The sequence below is a fragment of the Sesamum indicum genome, linkage group LG1, assembly GCF_000512975.1.
Source record: "Sesamum indicum cultivar Zhongzhi No. 13 linkage group LG1, S_indicum_v1.0, whole genome shotgun sequence".
NCBI classification, from domain to species: Eukaryota; Viridiplantae; Streptophyta; class Magnoliopsida; order Lamiales; family Pedaliaceae; genus Sesamum; species Sesamum indicum.
In genome coordinates, this window is record NC_026145.1 from 8,120,187 (window position 1) to 8,142,016 (window position 21,830).

At 33.9% G+C, this 21,830-nt stretch overlaps 3 protein-coding genes and 2 non-coding genes across 5 annotated transcripts in view; 1 reads left to right on the top strand and 4 right to left on the bottom strand.

Moving 5' to 3' along the window:
- LOC105158395 (calcium-dependent protein kinase 1) lies at nucleotides 8,964-14,324 on the bottom strand. The gene is made up of 8 exons (XM_011075149.2): nucleotides 13,582-14,324; nucleotides 12,972-13,115; nucleotides 11,686-11,838; nucleotides 11,438-11,553; nucleotides 11,159-11,326; nucleotides 9,694-9,821; nucleotides 9,516-9,615; nucleotides 8,964-9,391 (listed from the first exon to the last, which is right to left on the bottom strand). Exons 1-8 carry the CDS (start codon nucleotides 14,240-14,242, stop codon nucleotides 9,308-9,310), a joined length of 1,554 nt encoding a protein of 517 aa, XP_011073451.1. The 5' UTR covers nucleotides 14,243-14,324; the 3' UTR covers nucleotides 8,964-9,307.
- On the bottom strand, nucleotides 17,510-17,581 carry TRNAG-UCC. Its single transcript has one exon. It is a non-coding gene; the product is annotated as a tRNA-Gly (tRNA).
- LOC105158405 lies at nucleotides 17,672-20,050 on the top strand. Its single transcript, XM_011075159.2, has 5 exons — nucleotides 17,672-17,783; nucleotides 17,900-18,077; nucleotides 18,170-18,301; nucleotides 19,011-19,412; nucleotides 19,736-20,050. The coding sequence occupies exons 2-5, from the start codon at nucleotides 17,929-17,931 to the stop codon at nucleotides 19,872-19,874; spliced, it is 822 nt and encodes a 273-aa protein (XP_011073461.1). The 5' UTR covers nucleotides 17,672-17,783; nucleotides 17,900-17,928; the 3' UTR covers nucleotides 19,875-20,050.
- On the bottom strand, nucleotides 20,659-20,730 carry TRNAG-UCC. The gene has a single exon. It is a non-coding gene; the product is annotated as a tRNA-Gly (tRNA).
- The window catches only part of LOC105158420, a 4,061-nt gene continuing 3,378 nt past the window's right edge, over nucleotides 21,148-21,830 (bottom strand). Inside the window, 1 exon segment of the mRNA XM_011075179.2 lies at nucleotides 21,148-21,830. This exon segment is cut by the window's right edge and continues 13 nt beyond it. Within this exon segment, the coding sequence (XP_011073481.2) occupies nucleotides 21,504-21,830 (327 nt within the window). The 3' untranslated portion in view covers nucleotides 21,148-21,503.

Consider the following 21,830-nt stretch of genomic DNA (forward strand, 5'->3'; position numbering starts at 1 on the left):
AATATGTAGAATATAAGAAAGAAAAAATTAATTATATTAGGGTCCATTAAAATTATGAAAGTATGTGAAGTCAAAAAATATAGAGAACGTGAGATAGAAAAATGGAGTAGTGGGTTAAGAGAATTTTTTTTAATAATTAAAAAATATAAAATTACTATTATGGACAAAAAAAATTTGAAAGAATAAAATGAATGAAAGGGTAATATAGAACAATTAAAAATTGGTACGATCAATGGGTTTTCTTTTTGCATTTGTAGGCTTACTATTATTAACACACCAATAAGAAATAATTGTTGAAAACAATAGGGATACATTGTGAAAAAATCATAAATAACATAGTTGAGCAATATTTTGAAATCAGTTCACAAGCAAACAATGTTGGAATACAAATCACAAAATACAATTAGATATATTGTTTACAAAATTAAAATAGAAATTTATTTGGATAAGGATCGTATCATTACAATTCTTGTTCTAGTACAAATTGAATCACATAACTAACTTTTTTTTGCTTGAAGAAATTAGACAGTCTGTATGAATTATTCATCGGATAATATGCCACTTTTTAGGTACAGTTTTTCCGACTTTGCACTAAGTCAAAAAATCTCCTCAAAACGAGACTTAGTTTGTCGGAAAACCTAAGTAAATCCAAAAACTTGAAGAGAAGAGAACAACTGTTTTCTTGTGCTCTGCTGAAGTGTATGAAGGGTTAAGAAATATGCTTGGATCTGCCATATGTATAGGGCTCCCAGCCATTAAACCAAAGCCACAAACACCAACCAATAACTAACAATAACCCCCTCCCCCTAGACGTTTCAGGTATCTAGCCAGATAGAGGAGGGAACCGATAAACCAGAGCCACAAACACCAACCAATAACTAACAATAACCCCCTCCCCCTAGACGTTTCAGGTATCTAGCCAGATAGAGGAGGGAACCGACAGTAGGCCTATTATGGGGGTTCCCCATGTTCATTCTAGTTTTTAATAACACTTCAAACTCCAATAAACTTTAGATTTAATATAAGGAGTTCATATTTACATAAACTTTTAATGTGGGACAAGTTAGAGTTATGTCTAACTCCAATAAACTTTACCAAAGCACACAACACGCTTATTTTTCACTATGGGACAACAAGCATTTTGTTCTTCTTTTCAATCAAATCTTGGATTATTATTGGATTGTCATCCAACTGTTAGGTTAAGTTGTTACAAATTAATAATTGATCATGCAAATTACAATACTAATTATACAAAATAAAATGCAATATTAAAAGATTGGATATTGATCAATTTATACCTACTTCAAGCTTTTGTTTTGTAGTAAAAGATGGGAGGACATTTTGGTCTCCTTAACAAATTAATCACACACAGCAAGATGGGTGGGATTATGGATCACTTTGGAGGTGGGATCCATAATCACACATACCATAGTTTGGTAGATCGAACTCTTGTTTTATCACAGAGTCTTATTACATGAACCAAACAACGGACTACGCATGATAGATTGTGTTTACTTGTAGGATTGGGATATCGATGAAATATTGCAAAATATCATAAAAATAGGGATGTAATATAAATATCATATTATATAACATGTTAACTTGCTTGAATATTACGAGGGACCAAACAAATAGTTGAAAAAATTTCAATTTCGTGTAATGAAACAACGTTTTGAAATATAACAATCGAATTAAAAAGAAGAAGAAGAAGAAGCAATAAAAACCACGTTTGGAACAAATAATATATCACGATTAAAAATGCCATTTATGACAGAAAAATTAAATAGTAAACTTACAACGAGAATTGTATCACAGAATTTAACCATATCATATCAGTAGTGAACCAGGTACAAAGTAATTTCTCTTAGAATAAGACGGTTGGAGTTTTTGATTTAGCGCTATACCGAAAAACACTACGAACAAATACTCAGAAGCTTGCTAATGAAACTAAGCTCAAAACCTGGAGAAGATAGGCCGAGAGAGAGAGAGCTAGAGGAAGAGTTGAGAGGTGTTGGTGTGTCAAACAATGAGGAATGGCTAGCTTTTTAATAGGCATGGCCAACCTCTCTACTTAATGCAGCAACATAATGGCATTTTAATTAACCTGAATTGAAGCTTCAAACAAAATCAAAATTGATTTTAAAAAACCAATTGACTTAAATGGGCTTGGGGTCGGGCCGAGGGGAAGTCTCCATAACACTTTAAATACAAATTTAGACTTGAACTTAATATAATGAGTTTATTATACCAATAAATTTTCTATGTGGGATAGAGAAATATGAGTGTATACACTTACTCCCACAACCCCTTATATACTTGTCAAATCCTTCATTTTTCCTATCATTTCCCTATGTGGGACAAATCACTCTTTCTCATTTTCTCAACCTAATGTATGGATTTCTTCATATAATTTTATAAAAATTACAACAATCCCCCACAAATCCATTTGAACTCAAGTTTCTGTGACTTGTTTTCAACAATGATACCTTTCGGTTTAAACTATTGTCTAAGTTATCTAACGTCAGTTATCACTAGGTCAAGTGGAACGAAGCCTTTAATTTGAGCTTATGGGTGTGACAGTGTCTGTCAGTTGCAACAAGCCACCGGCTTTGTGTTGATCTTTAGGGTTGACATTTAGGCCATATGTTCTGATCTTGTTCATGAATGCTCTCAAGCATAACCCATTTCCTTACTTGTCGCTAAACAATTGCATTCACTTAGTTGGGCGTTCCAGGGATGCACTACTTGCATCTCGTCTAAAAGACTTGAACCCATTCAGAGTTAAACTCTTACTATACTTGCGGTACTAGCACCTTTCAGAATTATAGGGGACAGACTCCAGATACAGAGTATCAGTCTATTTTGGTATTCTGACAGACTCTACAACTTGTTAATACCACATTGAGCCTTCTTTGTGGGATCTCCACTTAAAAGGTTAGGTTGTCATCGTAGATACATCACTAATGGGTTTTCAGTCCCATCCTCAATCTGGATTTATATACTTGTGACAGATCTAATCTTTTCGTTAAAAGATCAGCTACATTGTCCTTTATTCCCACGAAGTCCATGTCATTACTTTGTCTAACACTAATGCCTTATAGACTTCAGTCTAACTTGGACGTATCTTTTGGTCTTTTGGTTGTATTTACAATTCGTCACCTTTGCAATTGTGGTATGACTATCACAATATACAACAATAGGTGGAAGAAGCTGGCTTACAATGGGAAGTTGTGATAATAACCCAAATAGTCATTCCGCCTTGGTATCAATCTTATCCAACGCACATAACTCGACTTCAAAAGTAGACCGGATTATCAAACTCTGTTTTGCAGACTTTCAAGAGATTGCTCTCCCACCTAAGGTAAAAACATATCCTGAACACCCATTAGAACCGGAGTTTTTGGCTATCCAATTAGCATCACCATATCCCTCAAGAATAGCAGGAATCAACCATAATGTATGACTAGTGACGCCATGCCTTTCAAGTACCTTAGTACCCTATCCAAAGCATTCCAATGGGTTCTGTCGGGACAACTAGTGTATCTAGCCAGCTCTGAGACAGAATAAAAATATCTAGCCTCATGCCATTTGCCAGAAACTGCAAACTCTCAATAATTTGGGAATACCCTAGTTGTGCAACCGGAACACCACTTTCATTTTTAAATAGAGCTATAGAAGAATTATAAGGTGTCTTAGCAATTCTACTATTTTGATAACTAAATTTTCTAATCATCTTCTCAATATAGTAAGATTGAGAAATGGTTATCCCATCAGTTGAACAAATCAACATAATGCCAAGAATTACATCTGTCTCACTTATATCCTTCATTTTAAACTTATTTTTTAAAAATAACTTGGTTTCAATAATAATATCTAAACATGATCCTATTAAAATATCACTATCTACAGGCATAAAATAATTATTTTATCTCCTTTAACTTTACAGTAAATACACTTATCATTCTCATTTATGTGAAGTCGAACCTAAGAATAGTTTTATCAAACTTCCTATGCCAGTGTTCGGGTGCTTGTTTTAGTCCACAGAGCGACTTGACAAGTTTACAAACTTCTCGCTCATGACCATGAGCTACAAATCTCTCAGGTTGATCCATGTATATTTTCTCCTCGAGTTCACCATACAAGAAGATTGTTTTCACATCCATCTGGTGGATCAGGAAACTATATACTGAAGCAAGTGCTATAAACCCTCGGATTGTTATCAACCGAGCTACAGGAGAATAGGTATCGAAATATTTTATTCCCTCCTTTTGTTTAAAACCCTTAGCTACCAATCCGACTTTAAATTTATTTATGGTCCCATAAGGTTTCAGATTTTTCTCGAAAATCAACTTATACCCAATAGTAGTACACCCCGGAGGGAGATTGACCAGTTCCCATGTTCCGTTAGAAACAATGGAATCCATATCACTTTTGACAGCTTCTTTCCACTGCTTAGCTTCTAAAGAAATCATAGCATCTTTGAAAGTTACTAGATCATCCTCGATATTGTAAGTGACAAAGTCACTTTCAAAATCCTTGACAACCATAGTTCTCTTACTCCGTCTAGTTTCATCTGACTCCTCAAGATTCGGACTAGTGCTACTAGGGTTAACACCTACATTTGACAACTTTTTCACATGTTCAATAATAGATGTGGAGGCAAGTGAATCATCAAGTGAAACACTTGAAGGTATTCCTATTTTCATAGAAAATACATAATATAGGAAGATAGCATCACGACTATTGTATTGACCTTAATGCCTATAATTTCTGAAAAATTCTCAATGCATAACTTATTTCCACATAACCCAAGAACACAACATCAACAGTCTTAAGCCCCAACTTTTTTCTTTTGTGTTCTGGGACCAGTATTTTTGCTAGGCATCCCCACACTTGAAAGTATTTGAGGCTTCATTTTCTATCTTTCCACAACACGAAAGGAGTACTTGTATTGTGTTTCAGAGGGATTCTATTTAGAATATAACAAGTCGTATTCAAAGCCTCTCCCACATTTCGATAATCTGGAGGTTAGTAGGAGACTGTTAGTCATATTTTTGAAAGTTCTATTCTTTCGTTTAACAACTCCATGAATAATGTCAAAAGTTTGAAAATATTCATTGAACTTACTCGACTCATACTCTTCTCCTCTATCAGACCTTAACCGTTTAAGCTTCTTACCAGTTTGGGTTTCTACTTCAGTTTTAAACAAAATAATTTTTTCTTAGGCTTCATCCTTATTTTTCATGAGAAAAATATAACTGTATTTACTGCAATTATATATAAAAGTGATAAAATAACGTTTGTGGTCCCTGGTCAGAACCCCATTGAACTCACAAATATCTGTATGAACTAAATCAAGTATTTCTGAATCGCTTTAACTGACTAATGGGCTTTCCTAATTTGTTTAGCTTCTACACAAACTTGGCATTTATGACTTCGTTCAATATTTTGACAGGAATTAAATTTAAATTTATCATTCGTTTGATTGAATTGAAATTTAAAATGACCTAACCTACTACGCCACTGAGTAGATGATTCAACATTCAATACAATAGAATGAGAAACATTAGTTTTATTATTATTCTCAACTCGAACTTTGAACAAGTCATCGTCTAAATAATATTTACCAACAAAAATACCAAATTGCTGAATTACAACTTTATTGAATGTAAAAGCTAGATCATATTCCTCACTAAATATTATAGAACCACTAATAATGTTCCTTCTAACAGTGGGAACATGATGAATTCTTTTCAATGATAGGATGCGGCCCGAAGGAACTTCAAGTCTACGCTTCCTATTCCAAGTACTTCAGCAGTACTGGAGTTCCCCATGCTTACTGTCCTTCTACTAATGGCCTGATAAAACGCAAAACGAGATATATTAGCAAAAACGTGCACATTCGTCTAGTGTCAATCAACCAACCACAAGGTTCATAAATTGTCAAGAGCTCGAATTGTACAGATACATACCCTTCAGTTGCTCCTGAGGTGCTAACACCGCTAGAACCTCCCACAACCATGTTGACAGCTGTCTGCCCAGTCTTGGCCTTTTTATTAGGACAAAGTTTGGCCTAGTGTCCAACCTGGCCGCAGTTCCAGCATGGTTTATTTGCTTTTGATTTTTTATTTTTTATGATCTTGCCTTTATTGATGGTTTTTGAGTTCGATCTAACTTTATTCACTTTCTGCTTTTTCACTATTGAATTGGCCTTGGGTTGATGCTCAACCGACATCTTATGAGTCTGATTTCTATACTCTTCTTCAATGCTGATAGCTATCATAAGATCATCCAGAGACAGTCTCCCTTTCTGATGTTTGAGTGTCATGCCAAAACTTTCCTATGATTTGAGAAATTTGTCCACTATGGACATGACCTAAAACTTAGAAAGTTTCATATCAACATCAGCCAAAACATGCTCAAGGTCTCATGAGTCTGTTCAGCTACAGATCTATCTTCAACCATTTGATACCACATGAATTTGGAAATAGAATACTTTTCGAGCCCTTGCTCTTCAATATTATTTCGGTCCAACTCATTCCACAAAAACTTAGCAGTATAAGAATCAGAATAATAGAAGTCAAAGAGCATATTTGACAGAGCTAATAAAATTGCTCCTCAACTTATTTGATCCATCTCTATCCATTGCGTTATCTCAGCAATTCTGGGATTGATATCCGTAGGTTCAGGTTTGGTCACCTGAATCACTGTTAAAAGTCCTTTCATCGTTAACCAAATTTTTATTCGTTGTTACCATCGTTTGAAAAACTGGCCTAAAAACTTATCTGGCAAACCAGTTAAGTCGACTTTTGGTGTAATCGGAATTACAACAGAAATATGCTCGGTCATTGTTAATATTTTGGAAACTGAAAATAGTGCTCAAATAATTTTTTTTTAAAAAAAAATGAGTTCTCATAATAGTGTTTACAAAATTGTTTAAGACGTTCCATCAAAAATTCAATTTATCAAAACCTGGATATTTTCTTCAAGATTATCGAAAATGTTTTAGATTTGTGTAATGCAACAACATTTTGAAATATAACAATTGGATTAAAAAATAAAAGTAATAACAGCAACGTTGTAACAAATAATATATCAAGTTAGAAATGCTATTTACGACAGGAAAATTAAATAGTAAACTTACAACGAAAATTATCTCGTTGAAATTCCCAATCCAATAAAAATCATAAATTTAACCAAATAGCAAAATTCACTGCTTGCCTTAAATAAAATATACGTCTCATATCAGTAGTGCAGAGAGAGAGAGCTAGAGGAAGAGTTGAGAGGTGTTGGTGTGTCAAACAATGAGGAATGACTAGCCTCTTATAGACATGGCCAACCTCTCCACTTAATGCATCAACAATGGTATTTTAATTTCAAAATGAAGCAACCAAAAACTGCCATTGACCAATTAAAACAGCAGCTGAAAATAAGATTTCAATTTCAAGCATTAAACCTCAAATCTGAAGCTTTAAAGAAAATCAAATTTGATTATAAAAAAATTGTTTGATTTAAAACAGATCTTTCAACTGTTAAAATAAATTCAAATGTTCTTGCTGCAAGAAGAATATCCCGAGACATTCACCCAAACGCCCTGAGCCGAGGCGGGGTTGGCGGGTGGTGCCCATGTGGGGCATCCTCATATTCACTCTATTCTCATAACAATTCAAATACAAATTTGAATTTGAACTTAATATAAGGAGTTTAATATAAAAATTACAACACAAATATGTATATCAAAACTTAATTTCATGTGATTAAAATATTTATTTTGGTCAATCTTGTAAAATATGTTGAGAGGTGGTTTAAACCAGTAATTTTGGCTGCTTGAATGGGGACACCTTAGTCAAAGAGGAAGCTACCGGCTGACCTATGAAAAAGCATGAATTTTTTCCTTTGATCACAAAGAATAACAGGTATCATTATATGATGGGCTTGGCTGCTTAAATTTTCTTTTAATTATATAAATAATTTAAAGTATATTTCTATATCAAATTCTGAACAAAAAATTGAAATATATGAAGAATTATAATTATCCAATAAGCAGATCCTATCATCACTTCAATTAATACAATTTATGAACACTCGGCATAAAAATTGAATAAATTAAATTCAATTTTACTCATTAATTGATTAATTTTAAAAAAAATAAAAGTTTACAGTTTGCTCTAAATATTGCTAAAAATCCTATGAAGTTTTTACGAAAAATATCAAAAAAAAAAAACAGTTTCCACCTTGAAAACATATTTCTCTTGGCATAAAAACACTGAAGGAATTTGTCAAGCCGAAACATCAACATATCTATTCTACATGCAGTACGTTCAAATATGAGAAAAAGAAAAGGATTTATACATTTTACCCAACTTTTTATTACATACAATTAAGGTTTAAATATATTACTCCCTACAATATGAAAGGTAACAAAAATCCCTCTGATAAAATAATTTGGCATTGACAAGGAAAAGATTTATAATTATTTTCAATTGACTTAATACTGATTTATTACATGTTAAATAAATTTTTTTTATGACTAAATTACCCTATATGTCTTCACATGTTACTGCATGTGAGAAAGTATATGATCACTGTTGTAAATGTAGTTTAACCCCACAAAAATTGTTTGATTTGTAATAAATTAGTAATACGTGGAAAATATACATTTTTATTCAATTTTTTTATTAATATTAATTAATTCAATAAATTTTTATTAATGAAGGGACTTATTTATTAGAAAAAAGCAAAATCTCAATAACACTGAATGTAATTCTCCAAATAACTGAAGATCTATATGTAATTACACAAATAGAGAAGGGAAGTGTAGTTATTCCTAGTACATAATTTTGTAATGTAACCAAAATATACGTACATGATTGTCGGAGTTTTTTGAATTGTTTGTCTTCTTTGTCCTCATTATTACAACTCTAAAATGAATGTTAGAAATCTGGATAGTCATGAAATACATAGAAAATCAAAACTCTTTATCTTTTTTCTTTTTTTTGGGTGTATTCACAAAAAGCAGCGCAGAACTTCTCATTGAAGAAAATAGTTGAACAATCCGTATGTGTAATTTAGAGCAGTTAATGTGGTAATAAGCATGAAAAACATAGCCTGCATGGCATTCAACCTCAACCATAATCAATTGAGTTGACAAGATATCGACAAGAAGGCGAAAAACTGTACGATGTATGAGGTAGCTGAACCAGGAACATAATCCATCTCTGTCCAAAACTGCAGCCATAGATAGACACAAGGAAACATGCGCAGCCATCTGTCCGAGGAACGCTGCCACGATGGTATTATTTCCGTTCTATTTTCGCCGTCTATTGGTGCCGATATCTGGGTTGCCTTTCCTCATCATTGCCACAAACTCGTCGTAGTTTATCTTACCATCCTGCCATACAACACATTAAGACACTATAAGCAACACATTATGGCAGAAGAAACATGTGAAAAGGTCTGACAGAAAGAGTTGGATTAGTTACAGAGAAAGGTCTAACGGGAGAAGGTGTTCTTACATGGTCGGTGTCTACTTCTGCGAGGATTTCCTTTATCGTTTTAGCATCGCCCATGTTGTATTCCTTCAAGGCATGCTCTAGTTCTTCCATTGTGATGTACCTACAGTAGAGGCAACATTAGAAAGAAGCAGAAGATGTCCATGCGGAGGAAAATGTAAGAGAAAGAACCGAGTTGTACCCGCTCTTGTCCTTGTCAAAATATTCAAAAGCTTTGTACAGATGGTCTTCTCTTTCGACACGGTTCATGTGCATTGTGGCTGTAATAAATTCAATGTAATCAATTGTTCCGTTTCCATCCACGTCAGCCTGGAATAAGTAACACAGTCAAAATTCGGCCAAAAGAAACATGTTACATAATTGAAGCTACACCAACAGAGAATTCTAAACGAAGGGAGTGTTTGTGTTCTCTATTCCATCCCATTGGAGGCAGACTTTTAACGTTGATTCTCATCAAGACGCTGACTTCCAGGATACAACCATATAAAATTTGTCAAGATTAATTTCAATATTATGTTTTGTTATTTCTCGTTATTACCAAGATGAAACATCGAATGCTAGTTCCATAACTCCACAAGTAAAACTCGAACTACATTCATCAGAACCAAAATCCTCCAGTTCAAACACAACCTTAAAGAACATCAAGTGTGAATATGATGCATGATCTTCAAATCAGACGGGATTGCCGAGATTCTTCCAACCGTGTCATTCAGATTAAAACGTACATAAAGGTTGTATACAACAAAATGGCAGGCAAGACAACATGTTTCACTTTGACACAAGAACAGCTACTAAAGGCATATAATACGATGTTAAGGTTCAGGCATGACTTCAACTCACCTTCATACCACAGTAGACTAAACAGTAATAACCTAAACCAAAACCGAGGAATGTGACCAAAAGAAAATGAGGGATAGATACAATTTTGGTGCTCAAACAAAACCATTTATGCAGTTTTGGTCCTCAAACTGTTGTTTTTATGGCGTTTAAGTCATTCCGTTATTAAAACCATTAAAGTTAACTGAAGTTTCATTTCAAGGGGAAAAAATAGCCGTTTTCATCCCAATTTAGGGTATGTTTCAAGTTTTGGTCCAATGCACCCATTTCTCCCATTTTTTTCTTCAAGCTTCAAGAGCGAAAACCAAACAAATGAATTTAACAACAAATTTTCTCTATAAGCTTAAGTAAAAATTGTCAATAACCTATTTTGGATATAATGCAACACCTGCAACATATGTGTAATCAAAATATTGGTTTTATCATATTTATTTTATCCATAGATTAGATAAATTTATAAAGAAAGACAAAATATATAAAGAAAAGTTAAAGTTAAGATGATATAGAAAATTTGTTGCTTAAATTCATTTTTTTGGTTTTTCCCTCTTGAAGAAAGATAGAGAAAATTGGTGCATTGCGCTAAAACTTGAAAAATACCACAAAATGGAAGGAAAATGGTTGTTTTTTCCCCTTGAAATGAAACTTCCATCAAATTTAACGGTTTTATTAATGAAAAGACTAAAAACGCCAAAAAAAACAATAGTTTGAGGACCAAAACTACAACCTCAAATTGTTTGTGAACCAAAACTGCATAAGTGGCTTTGTCTAAAGACCAACGTCGCAATTATCCCGAAAATGAGAGATCGTACCGCTTCCATTAACTGTCTCACTTCTGATTCAGACAGCCTGGTACCAAGCTTCGGTAGACCAGCTTTTAATTCTTCAAATGTAATGGTACCGCTGTTGTCTGTATCCATGGACTTGAACATCTCCTTCAAGCCTATGATTTCTTCTTCAGACAGATTTTCTGCAATCACCTGTACAACCCCACAAAGGTTTAAAATTCCTTTCTTTGCCCTTCTCTTCAAAACAGTGTAATGGAAGGAAGCCAGAAAATCACACTGCAGGATAAGAAGGGTAATTCTGACCTTAAGAGCTACTTTCTTGAGCTTGTTCATTGCACGGAACTGCTTCATTCTTGTTAAGACAGCAATGTCAAGAGGCTTATCGGATGCATCCCCATCTTCTCTCATCCATGGATGGTCTGCATATTAAAAAATTTGGACATCATTATACAATACAAGTACCAAAGGTGTGAATGAAAGGAAAAAAAAAACGGATGTTCATCATTTCATGTTTTCTTATATTATATTATTGCTGAAGAGGCAAAACTTACTTAAGACTTCAACTGCAGTGAGCCGATCCTTAGGGTCGGATTGAAGCATCTTCTTTACAAGATCTTTGGCGCTGCTCGATATCGATGGCCAAGGATCAGAGACGAAATCGAGGTGCCCCCGCAAAACGGCATCAAATATGCCTTGCTCATTTTCTGGAATTAAGAGAAAATAAAAGAGTGTAAGCGCATCATTATTTGATTTTGGATCACTAAACTTGTTGGATGTCTTTTTGCGCCATTTCATCAATCAACTGCTTGGAAAATTCTAACTCAGACCGGATTTGGCAGACGTAAACCAATTATATGACAAGTGCAATACATTTGTAGTGCAACTGGTGTATACTTCAGGGAGAGTGATTAATCACATGGCAAGTATACCATACTTGCTCTGTGATTAGCTTGGTTCGGTGAAACCTGGTCCGGTAAGAAATTTCCCAATTGCTCTCTAACATTGCCATCTAGTTGCTGATATAGAAGTGTCAGAGGGTGTTTGGGAGGTTACAAGTTTTATAACATGTTTGAAAGCTTATAATATGTTATTGAGTGTTTGTTAATCTTTTTCAAAAAGGATTAAAAAATAAGACATTAGGAGCTCAAAAGCTCTTCTAGATAAAAGTTTAGTAGTTTCTAACTTATTATTTTTTAAAATCTCAATAAACTCCTTCAATTTTAGTCATATCAATTCCAAATTCTCATTGCTAGCTTCTTACAAGCTTTAGGATCTTGTTTCATCCAAAAAACTCAAAAGTTATTCTTAAAATAAGATCTAACATCTTTATTTAACTTTAAAAACATCGTATAAGATCTAAGAGTTCATAGGATTCTTTTAAAAATATTTAGCCAAATACCCTCTTAGTTTACTGATCCTAATTGTTTTATGAAAGTGGCAAAATCAAATTGAACCCAAGCTAAGTAGTATGCTCACTCAATAACCTCCTTTGACTACTATGTCTCCGGTCTTGTAGATGCTATATACACTAGGGCCCCTCTTATTTTCTATTATTAGGTTGTATAAGCAGCCTAGTGCACCCATATAAGGTGTTGCGTTATGGAGGCCCGTTTTTAACGCGAGAGTTTGGTACTAATTACTGTTTGGGTTTAATAACTCAACCCAAACGGCCTAAGTAAATATAGTAAACGGGGCTGGTTAGATGATTGACACATACTTATTCTTTAGAAATAAAGGATTAGTGACAATCAATCATACACCCAGTGCACAAAGTTCTAACCCTCTTTTTCTCCTTTGGGACGGTTGGTTTCCTCTTTATGACTAGATGAAGACTTACCTCCCCAGAAGGGCGGGACACCGCTGAGTAAGATATACAGTATTACTCCAGCACTCCAAATATCAGCTTCGGCACCATAATTCCGACGCAATACTTCAGGAGCCACGTAGTATGCGCTACCAACAAGATCTCTGAATACTTCTCCTGAAATCATATGTTATCTGTGAGTGTAGACAAACATATTTCAGTTGTGAGATTTTGCTATGTTTCGCCCAGAATGTCTAACAAAAAACAGAGCAAGGCATAGAGATCTCCTCCTTACAAAAGCATACCCCCACAAACCATGTCAAATGTGTAGAGCTTTCACATTATGCAATAACAATTGTAGACAAGGCAGTAGGAAAATACTTGACTAATTTCACAAGGATGAGCAAACAAGAATGCTTAAATTATTGCATTTCAAACAAGAACAAGAATCATTGGGATTATGAAATCAGACAGACAAGAATGATAAAAAATAATATAAAACAGACATAATTCTAGTATTCTGAATGTCCAAACTCCTAACATCATATATTTCATTTAATTCCATTAAATGACTTTCACGCTAATCCGACAAGAAACATAAGGATTTCCGTTAGATGAACTGATCCGAACCCACAAAGATTACCCGGTTTGAAAAACACAGACAATCCGAAATCAGTGGCCTTGAGTGGTGAATCCTCATCAGTACTCAAAAACAAGAAATTCTCGGGCTTCAAATCCCTATGCATAACCCCCATCGAGTGACACGCATGCACCACCGTCACAATCTGCCGGCACAACCCCGCCGCCGCGCGCTCCGAGTAGTGCCCCTTTGCAATAATCCGATCAAAGAGCTCGCCGCCGGCACACAGTTCCATCACCAAATGCACATTATGCCGATCTTCAAACACTTCCTTGAGCTCCACGATGTTGCGGTGGCCCGTGAGGTGGTGCATAATCTGCACCTCGCGGCGGACGTCGGCGACGTCGTCGGGCGTGACCAGCTTGCGGGTGGCGATTGACTTGCACGCGAAGGTCTGGCGCGTGGCGCGGTGGGTCACGAGATGGGTAACCCCAAACTGACCCCGACCGAGTTCTCGCCCAAAAATGTAGGCGGAGTGGACATCGGACATGGGGCGGCCGAGGACGCGGCCGGTACCTGTGAGGAGGGGGCGGCGGGGAGGAGGCGGCGCATCAGCTGGGAGGACAGTGATGGTGGGGTCCGCTCCGGCGTTGGGCTGAGAGGGCGGCGAAGTGGTGGCGGTGGGGGGGGGATGGGAGATATAGCCGCTGCTGCAGTTACCCATTCTTTGGGTGGATTTTTATGTTACGACTGCTAAGTCAAATTGTTGAAGACGACGATGCAGATTTTATTATACGCACAACACAGACATATTGTCTGAATGCATTGAGATGAAATGACTGTATTGACCTTGGGCTTTGGGGTTTTTATTCTGTGTGATGAAGACTTGTGAAGGACAACATATATACATATATATATAATTATTTAGGCTTAAGACACTGTTTAGTAGTTACTAGTGTTGTACTGATTCATATATTCCTGTTAATTAGATTCTCATCATATACTTTTTAGCAAAAATTATAATTATCTCTCATAAAATTTAATATAATTAAAAATATTTTTTTATTATTTAAAAAGTTATAAATATTTCTATAAATAAAAATAATATGTAATCCCTAAATAGTGGATAAGTAAATAATTTATAGAACGAAATTAATTCATAAAATTATTTAATAAATTTCAAAAGATATACTATAATTCATTATTCTAAGGGTATGTATTTTGATAAGCATAAAAATTGAATGAAAATTTTAATGAAATAAATTCATTAAACGAACATTTGAATAAGGAGTGTTTACAATTTTTCAAATAATAGAAAATATTTATAATTTTATAAATCGCGAAATTTGCCCTACATTTTTATTGTAAACTTCAAGGGATTGTGCAAGAAGATCAACATTTGTGATACATAGAATGAAGTAAAATAAAAATATTAGTGAGAAAAAATTCAAAATTATGATATAAAAATTCTTACTAATATTATTTGTGTTAAGTGAGGGTAAATTCTATAGTATTCAGACTCTGGGTTTGATTAAGTTCTTTAAATATAAATAATTTCGAATCAGATTCAGTAATTTCTAATAAGTGGTTTGACAAATTACATTTAGCTCTTTTGGAGTTTGCTTTCGTCTAACAAATAAGTCCATCCGCTAGTTAAAATTCACTGAATTTATTGATATTAATAAAAAAAACTAAATGAAAATTGGTAGCTACCTTCAATTGACTTATTACTGACTTATAGCACATCAAACAATTCCTTTTCCAACTAAACTATCCTTACAACAGTGAAAATATACTTCCTCACAAGCATAATGCGTGAAGACATGTGAAGGTAATTTGGTTATAAAAAGATTTACGGGACCTGCAATAAATCAGTAATAAGTCAATCAAGGGTAAATATATATATTTTTTCAATTTTTGTTTGTTAATATAAGCATATCTGGTGAATTTTGCATAACGAAGGTCTTATTTGTTAGACGAAAGCGAATTTCAGGGATGCTAGATGTAATTTTCCAAACTACAGAAAGCCAACATATGATTATACAAAATCTCAGGATCGGAGAGTATAATTATCCCTTAATAATAATTTTAATATTGGCACTGAATATTGAGTATGTTGATATGGCATACTAACTACTACAATTAAGATTAATTAACAACTAGTGGCATTGAGAAATGAGAATCATCATGAAATTAAAAAAAAAATTAGTCAACACAATTTGCATTTAACATCACATGGTACCTAATTCCCAATATTTTATAATTAAATTAAATTTTACAATAACATGATATATTTCATTTATTCCTAAATTTATCAATATAATAAGACTTTCTTCATTGGGTCAATAATTTGACAGTCCAGCATTACTTTTTTTAGTATTTTGCACCATAAATTCAACTTTAAATTTCTTGTTAAATTGGGGGAAAAAAAATTAAATTTTCGCTGTACTGTAATAGACCACGGCTTAAAAATTATGGTAAATAAATACTATTAACCACGGTTAAATAAAACAAAAGCAAAAACTTAAAATTCTTACTACAATTAATCAATATTCGCCATGATTTTTTGTCATAGCCAAAACATTTGTCATGGTTTTAGGCATGGCTAATGTTTTGCCATACTTATAGAAACAACGGTTAATAGCCGTTGCGAAGTTTTGGTTTGTATTTGTGCACAGTTTTTTTTTTTTTTTAGATACAGTAAATTATATTTTTTTCTAGTATTAGTATAACAAATATCACATGTTATAGTATTTTTTAGTAAATTAATTATAATTATATTATGAATTCAATTATCAATAATTAATATACGTCAATTACTAATATCAAATATATATATATATAAATAAACAATAACTATTATCACAGTAAACCAAGTAAACTATGGTTTATTGGAAAAAAAATAAAGCACATATTGCACATGAAAAGTTAATTTTGATTCTTGAATCTAAAATTAAGTTACTAAAAGGAAAAGCTTCAACTTTTTTGGATTTCTCAAAATTTCAATATATACACATCAGAATTAAACGTTGATATTATTTATACAAATCACCCATATTTTTTGAAAAATTTACGCATACATCCTCAAAAACATCAACATCATTACACGAACCATCCCTATTTTTCTGCTGCTAGAGGTGATTTTTATAATCACGCAAAAAATATTAATAATTTGTGTAAATAGATCATATATAAATAAGAAGGTGTAAATGAAATTATCCAATAAGTAAGCAATATAATATGCTCAAAATACTTTTATGTAAGTTATACATATAAATATATATATGAATATAATGCTAAAAATATAATTTTATCCAAATATTTAGTTAGGAAACACTTATTTAATTAAGTGGAAGGGACTATAGTAACTATAATTGAATAAAAAAAATATACGTAAATTAAAATACCCTCAATAATTTAAAATTTAATTTTCAGTCAATAATTTTGTTCTTTAAAATTTAATTTTCAATCAATAATTTTTTGAAACTATTTTACTTTGTCAAGTTTTGGTTAGTTATATCGATACTATATATAATTAAAAAAAAATCATGCATTGTAATGGTATTTTTAATTTATTGGTATATCAATATTTTTTTAAAATTAAATAATTATTTTTAACTGCCCACTCATCATGATTTTTTATGTCTATCTTTTGGTAGTTTTTTTTTTCTTCACATTCATTTACATATATATATATATATATATTAAGTAATTTTAATTATATAAAAAATAAATAATATAATTAAAAAAATTATTCAAAATATTATACAACAAAAATATACATATATAAAATGTGCCGCACTTATTAATTTAAATTATGCATATGCATCGATTTTGATTTATTTACTAGTTTTCGTAATATGAATTAAGACATATCCTAATTGAGGGATAAAATGTATTTAACCCATAATATTATAAAAATTGCTGAAATAAAATAAAAATTGCACTGACACACAAACTTAGAAACAAATAAAAGAATATTGGAAGGAAGTGCGTTTGCCGGGAGTCGAACCCGGGTCTATTACTTGGAAGGCAATTATCCTAACCGTTGGACTACAAACGCTGCTTGTTTTTCATTTTACTTTTTATTACAATGTACGCTTCTTCTCTCTTCATTTTCTCTTTTTAAAGCTTTTATTGGCAGAATCGTTTTGTTAAGTGTAGTTTTCGGCGGCGTTTTCTTTAATTTTTTATCAAATTAAATTCCTCGCGGGAAACCTCCACCATCCCTTGTACATCGCCGCCGTCCACCGTCTCTACGATCGGTCAGTTTCTTCGAACTCGAGAACTTGAACAAATGCCAAGTTTTTTTATCTGTGTTTTTTCTTAATGATGTTTTGTTTACGTCCAGTTGATCTAGGTTTGTTGATTTGATTTGCAGGGTTTTGGAATTCCATGTAATCTGAAACAATGGAAGGTGATGCTGATGCCATGGAGAGCTTGAGTTTTGGTGAAGAGACATATGATTGTGACAGTGAGTCTGAGTGTTGTGTTGAGGACTCAGTTGATGATGAACTTTTCTATGCATCTGGTGATATTATACCCAAATTGCAGTTTAGGTATTCTCGAAAAAGCAGATTTATTATTTGGTTGGAAAAAAAAATTCTGGTAGTGATTCTTGGACTGATTGTAAACATTGATATTTACTAAGGAAAGAGGCATCAAAGGCACGGTGGATCGAGGAGTTGGGAATGGCTGAGGTGTTGGAGAAAAAGGGTAAAATGTGGACCACAACTGGGATAGTTCGTGATGGAAAGACGTACTGCTCAATTGAAGAAACTTTGTATGTGATCCAACTCTCTCATATTTTTTCTTTTGCGATCCTATTTTTATGTTCTTATAAATTATATTGTTGTTGGGGTAATTTATAGTTATCATCATCCTAAAGAAGCAAGTAACATATGGTGAAGCTCCCATAATTTGAAAAGTTGCAAAAGCAACGAGTATTTAGACGACTGTTGGTAACGATGCTGAATTTAGATATGTTTATTTACTAACAACCCATATCAGAAACTGACGCTCCCTGACCATGTAATGACTGTCAAAATGGACTGCATTTTGATTCAACTGTGATTGAAATACCGACTGTGTGCATATATACAGACACAGCGTAAATCGTGCATAAGTTTTGAATTTTTGTAGCTCCTCTGATTTTGTAATAAGTGCTGATTCTCATAAACAGGCACAAGCGTCTAAGCTTGTTCACATGTGGGGTTGGAGATGGGGGAGGGTCAAAACTGTATCAATCGTTGGTTTAGATGATTTGACCCATTGTACTCTTTTATCTACTATTGTGATTTTGTGAACTTTCAATCTTTTAATTCCAATAGTTGCAATTGTTTAGTGGCAAAGTCGTGTATGTTTTGCATGCAGAAAAGCAGTTGATTCCAATTGAGTTATTGATACCAACACTTTCTGCTATTTAGAGATGGGGATTGTCATCATGCACACTAACTATATTTAGGGAATGATATTTAAGCTTTGTGTTGTAGGTATTTGGGTGAAATTGGTGCACTGAATATATTGAATAGCGATGATACTCCCATTCTGTTGAGTGATATATATGGAAAGTTAGCAGAAGACAAGAATAGGCATGGATGCTCTTGGGAGTCTTTTGAGGTCTATCGGCACCTGAAGTTTCTTGGTTACATAGTTGGTCGCTGTGGCGTTCCTTGGTCTATTAAGAGTGTTAAGATGAAAATGAACGCTCAGGAAGGTATGTCGGAATATGAAAGTAGTAGGGGTGGGGGGTCAATAGACAACAGTTTCATCACAGAGATGTTTGGTAACTTGCATTTTGGTGAAACCAGACCAGTCTTTGATGTTTATCCTCCTAATAGCAAGTTTAGAAAGTCTTGTCCGGGCACTCCATCTTTTGTGCTCTGCCTCACCAGGTATGTGTGTCCAAAACTACAGTTACTTATTTCATATTCAGACCAACTTTATGTCGCTCTTTCACTTAGAATCTTTGATTTTGCATATGAGAACATTCCTTACCTTGCCGACATTCCTCATAGTGTCTTCGCTTCTCACGTTGAGAATCTCAAAATACAAACAAGCAATTTTCTATATAGTTGGCATTCTTACTGGTGACTTCAGCTTTATGAACTGCTACATTTGCCTTTTGCAACCCATTCATTTTGATGTGCTTTTGATAAGACCTGAGGCAAACTTATATGATAGACATACTCACATGATGCAATGGCATCTTATGTAGTGGCCACCCACCATCCAGACAAGAGATCGAGGACCTTGAGACACGCTGTGGTGGAAGTCCTTTAAAGTTCTGTATTGTCGAGCATGGGCGGGTCAGTTTTTTGTCGTTCACCAAAGTTGAGCTGCCTATTCTTCCATGATCTTTTTGTTGGATCCTTACTTGGTAGCTATAAGATGAGATTATTACATTACAGCAGCTGAATTCAGATAGTTATTCAGCCAATACATGTAACTAAACTTACAAGCTTCCATAAAGCTTCTTATGGGACGAAATATTCTGTTTTATGAATAGAGCAGATCTGAGTGTCTTGTTCTTACCTAACGAATGCGTATTGTCTATGCTAGAATGTACATCTAAACTTGTAATTTCTGATAAATTGGTTTCTTGTTAATGCATGGAAGTTCTTCATTATTATTCATTCCTTGGATTTGCGATTTCTTTTCATACAAAGCATTTAATCCATATACATTTTTTATTCTATTCCGTCATTTCATATGAAAAGTTGTCATTAAAAATACCAATTCAGACACATTTTCATTCTATCACGAGTTTTGTTAGAAAAAAGTTATTAAAAAAAAGATACTAATATAAATATATTTTTTATTTCTCACAGAAGCCGTAATACAAAAACAAAAAATCCCATGAAAAATAAGGAAAATTGAAAAGCAAGAACAAAAACAAAAAGCACGCAAGGCTGAACTCCTCAGCCCTCTTCCATAACTCTTTGGACGCCATTAACCTTCTTACTACATTCACAAGATCCGTCCTCTGTCCCCATTACCTCACAACAATCCTCATTTTTAGCACACTTATGTGATGAGCATAGTGGTCTGAATGCATAGGCTTCAGCCTTCACTCTAATTTCCTATAATAAAACAAAAATTGCACTGACAAACAAAATTAGGAAAATGGGAAAAAGAAGATGCGTTTGCCGGGAGTCGAACCCGGGTCTATTGCTTGGAAGGCAATTATCCTAACCGTTGGACTACAAACGCTGCGTGATGGACTTTATTTTTTTATTTGTAATGTCTCAAACATTGTGAACTCATGGCAATGAAGATGTATTGGACTTGGAAATCTATGTTGGCTGACTTTTCACCTATTGTTAACTAAGTTACCAGAAATACAAAGCTAAATGTGTGCTATTCTGTCTTGGTGTTCAGGCACCATACAACCTTACCTTACAATCACATTTCAAGAAGAGATGGCAAAATCTGCACATGTTGCTCTCCCAATTGGAACACAATTTTTCTGTCTATAATGTATAATACAATAATATTGGTTCTAGAGGTGCAAAAGGTAGTAAAATGTAAAGCTGATCTCAAACATCTTTCTTATATTTTTTGCATAATAAAATCATAATACTTTGAGGCACAAAAAATGGTGTCAAATCAGAATAGAAAGATTCAAAATATTAAGAATAAACAATTACCAAAAACAAATAAAGAAGCTTCAATAGTATGATACACTCAAAGGCTATTTTTCACAATACAGTATCTTTTTGGCCCTACCGTAGCCAAAGAAATAAAACTATTCACACAAAAAAACCACACTCAAACAGTTCCTATAAGATTGGTTATTTACCACACTTGTGCCAAAGTTCCAACCGCGTCAAACGAATTAGAGAGAAGTTCTTCTATTGAGAACACAGCCCTAATAATATGCTGCAAAGAGAAAATAGGAATCAAGAAGATCAACCTCACATCCGGGATTGATGTATCATGAAAGATTTCTCAGTTAAGATGGGTCAATCATTTCTCTGCTGATACTAAAAGTTGAGTTCAGAACTGCCTCCAAGCATTGCCATGAGATTTCCTCCATGCACCCTTCCTTCAGGGAAAGGACTCAACGCTGGGTTGCTTCCAACAGGCGAATTAGCATGCTGCAGACTGAAATAATTCCAACTACTGGTAGAACTAAGAGCATTGTTCTCTATCATCGTGAGGTCAACACTCATATCTTCAATAGTGGAGATCTGTTTCAACTCAGCAGATTGTTTGACTTTCAAGTCCTGGACAACAGTTCCCATAGTTGCACCACCATGAACCCTTTTATCCTGAACCAGGCCACCATGATAGGCACATAGTGCAGTTTT

Coding starts and splice junctions, on each gene's coding strand:
- LOC105158395 (XM_011075149.2), bottom strand. CDS start 14,242: ATGGGTAACTGCAGCAGCGGCTATATCTCCCATCCCCCCCCCACCGCC. Junction 13,116..13,581: donor GTCTGTGTTTTTCAAACCGG/GTAATCTTTGTG, acceptor ATATGATTTCAG/GAGAAGTATTCAGAGATCTT. Junction 11,554..11,685: donor CACTGCAGTTGAAGTCTTAA/GTAAGTTTTGCC, acceptor TTTAATATGCAG/ACCATCCATGGATGAGAGAA.
- LOC105158405 (XM_011075159.2), top strand. CDS start 17,929: ATGGAAGGTGATGCTGATGCCATGGAGAGCTTGAGTTTTGGTGAAGAG. Junction 18,078..18,169: donor ATACCCAAATTGCAGTTTAG/GTATTCTCGAAA, acceptor ATATTTACTAAG/GAAAGAGGCATCAAAGGCAC. Junction 18,302..19,010: donor TGCTCAATTGAAGAAACTTT/GTATGTGATCCA, acceptor TTTGTGTTGTAG/GTATTTGGGTGAAATTGGTG.